The sequence below is a fragment of the Bombyx mori genome, chromosome 5, assembly GCF_030269925.1.
Source record: "Bombyx mori chromosome 5, ASM3026992v2".
NCBI classification, from domain to species: domain Eukaryota; kingdom Metazoa; phylum Arthropoda; class Insecta; order Lepidoptera; family Bombycidae; genus Bombyx; species Bombyx mori.
The window spans coordinates 12,247,425-12,250,632 of NC_085111.1; the positions used below are offsets into that span (position 1 = coordinate 12,247,425).

Below are 3,208 nucleotides of genomic sequence, written 5' to 3' on the forward strand. Positions count from 1 at the left end.
TATATTTATCCGGTGGAAGATTCTGCGAATTCTGCGACTATTTTTGTTAGGCCTAGTGTTAGCAAATTCTCTCAGGTTTAGCTAGTGAGGTGAGCTCACCTACCCGTCGGTGAGAAGTACTGAGAAGCTGAAATAGCCAGCTGTAACCGGTAAACAATATATAATCTTACTCTATGCGGTAAACTTTGTGAGCAAATGACCTTGACTGCGCAGAACCGAATTTTAGATCACTTTGGTGGTGAGGGTGAGGCGCGACGGCAGGGGAAATCGTATCGAGCGCGTTGTTGGTAGATCAGTCGAACCTTGCGTCCCGCACCGCGCCCTCGTTCCCATAGATTATACACTTAATATATTTGAGACTCGTTCCGCTTGCTCCCAAAAGTACGCTTGCGTACAGTGAAAAGTCTATTAATATTAATCGTTGAAGTTATTTGTTATAATTATTATTGTTTGTTGATTTTGTTGTTATTGCTATTTGTTGAGTGTTTCTTGATTTTTTATAAAAAATATACTATGCCACGTCAAACTGGTGTAGTATTAAAAAGACAAGCTAGAAAAATGGTGTACGACGTATATTGCTTTCTTAAAAAGCAGGGAAATAATGATATGGAAACGGTAAAAGAGACTTCAGAGGCAACAAAAACATCAGTCAGTACTGTTAGGCGTATTATTAATGAAGCGAAGGGCTCTAACTTGCTCGCCGTGTTTCGTACTCCAGGTAAAAAAAGATCAGGGAAGAAGAAAGTTACCGGAATTGATAGTTTCGACCAATCTGCAATAAAAAGATGTATTCATAATTATCACATAACAAACAGCGAACTTCCTACCGTCGAAAGACTTCGTAAAAAATTGAAAGAAGATATAAATTTTAATGGCTCGGAACGAAGTTTACGACGAATTATGAAAGAGCTAGGCTTCAGATGGAAAAGAACAGAAAATAATCGGAAGCTATTAATTGAAAAAAGTAATATTCGACTACTAAGGATCGAATATCTCCAAAAAATAATTAAATATAGGCAAGAAGGAAGACCGATAGTGTACACCGATGAGTCCTATGTCGACTCATCACATGCAAGTGGTATGTCGTGGTCAGATGGATCAACTGGGGGTTTAAAAAAACCAATTTCGAAAGGACAGCGTGTAGTAATAGTGCATGCTGGCTCCGAAGATGGATTTGTTCCCAATGCCCTTCTTTTGTTTAAAGCTGGCACAAAATCTGGTGACTACCACGATAACATGAACTATTTGAACTACGAAAAATGGCTGCGTTGTCAATTGCTACCAAATCTGCCACCAAATTCCGTTGTAGTAGTCAACAATGCGTCATATCACTATAAACAGTCTGACCCCGCTCCAACTGCCAATGCCAAAAAAGTCTATATGAAGAAATGGTTACAAGAAAAAGAAATTCCATACGATGAAAACATGTTGAAACCCCAGCTTTTTAGCTTGATTAAAGCACATAAGGAACAACACAAAACATACAGCATTGATAAAATTTTATCAAACCACAACCATTCAGTGCTTCGCTTACCTCCATACCATCCAGACCTCAACCCAATTGAAATGGCTTGGGCAGCTATTAAAGGGTATGTCAGTAGCAAAAATGTCGACTGGAGCACTGGCAAAGTAATAGAGCTAGTGAAGGAAAAGGTCGCGGTGATGGGTGCTCCGGAATGGGGTAGAATATGTCAAAAGATAAAAGATATTGAGGCGGAGTATGTAAAAAGTGATCATGTGGTAGATTTAGTCACTGATGAGTTTGTAATTTTTGCTGACGATGATTGCGACACGGATGAAGAAAGTAGTGATGATGATGATGATGGTCATGATTATGATAGCGAAAAAACAATTAAAAATACCAGCTCAGCTTCAGCTGATCCAAGACCTGGCACCAGCTCCTAGTTTTGACCTAATGGAAGGAATATCTATTTTACCCCTAGATTAAATTACTACAATTATTAACCTGTATTTTTTGTTCATGTACTAATAAATATATAAATAAATACATATTATGTTGTTTTTAATAACTTAACATTTTTGTACGTAATTGTACGATGCGCGAACTTACCCCCACTACGTCAACTAATGCTCAAGAAGTTTGCCGAGTATTAAGCGAATAGGCAGGTGCAGGTAGGGAAAAAAATGAAAAAATATTTATTTCTTTGTTTACTATGTTTGTTTTTTTAAGGGATTTTATGACCTGGTAACTAAGACCTTTAGGTCAAGTCTTATTTTAATTTTAATGATAACTTTTTTATATGAAAAATGATATTATTAAATGAAATGAAGTTGATTATTGTGAAACATGGCATGAAATGAAATGAAAACGAAATGAAATGAGAAAATATGGGATGAAATATAATCTCAGTAAAATGGTGGTCATTTACTAAGATTTTTCAGTGGACTTTTTGGAGGATCCCGAGAAGTTACGTCCAGCGGCTTTGTTCCATTTTCCCACATTTGTGCACTTTCACAGATATTAAACTGCTAATAAACCACCATTATTACACATTTAAACCCGAAGAAACACTAAATAGACAAAATATAACAAATCACACAATATCACTCCTCGCGTTCCCGCCAAAAAGTCTGTTTTTCTATGTTTGGGAGCTTAATGCACAGATTAGCTAACTCAATCCATAAATAAAATGTAAAAAAATATGCCATTTATTTGCTTTACGGCTCACTGAATTTGGTCCCCTTTTTTAATTTTCGATTTTTTTAATTTTTAATTATTTGTTCGTCGTTTGTTCGTTAATGTTCGCGCGTAACAAAAAGGTAGTAAATACGGCCGTCGGCCATTGCCATCTGACTGACAAAACCGGCGCATGCGCAATGTAGGCGTGAGGTGATAATTTGCTTATTAGATATAAAATAATTAATAATTTCGAATTTACTTGTTTTTATGATCGAACAATCACCAATAGTCGTCGAACAAACAATAATTGATCAAAATTAATTAATCTGAGCAATAAAAACAAAGATATCTAGTAAGAGGGGCCAACTGAAGGGTGATCATTTGTTTAATTAATTATAAATAAATAAAAGACGAACAGATAATTTTACATTCAAACATTGACGATCAAACGACGAACAAATAATTAAAAATAATCCTCGGTTCCCCTCCAATGTCCCGATGATTTTTTCTTTTAAATTTCCACTCCTTTTTTTACGTATTTTTTTCTTCAACAAGACAAGCCCTCTT

General features: G+C 35.9%; 1 protein-coding gene across 1 annotated transcript; it reads left to right on the forward strand.

The window, feature by feature from the left end:
- The first annotated feature begins 1,236 nt into the window (after window positions 1–1,236).
- Window positions 1,237–1,905, forward strand: LOC119628526 (uncharacterized). The gene has a single exon (XM_038011035.1). The coding sequence runs from the start codon at window positions 1,237–1,239 to the stop codon at window positions 1,903–1,905; it is 669 nt and encodes a 222-aa protein (XP_037866963.1).
- Window positions 1,906–3,208: the final 1,303 nt, after the last annotated feature.

Coding starts and splice junctions, on each gene's coding strand:
- LOC119628526 (XM_038011035.1), top strand. CDS start 1,237: ATGAACTATTTGAACTACGAAAAATGGCTGCGTTGTCAATTGCTACCA.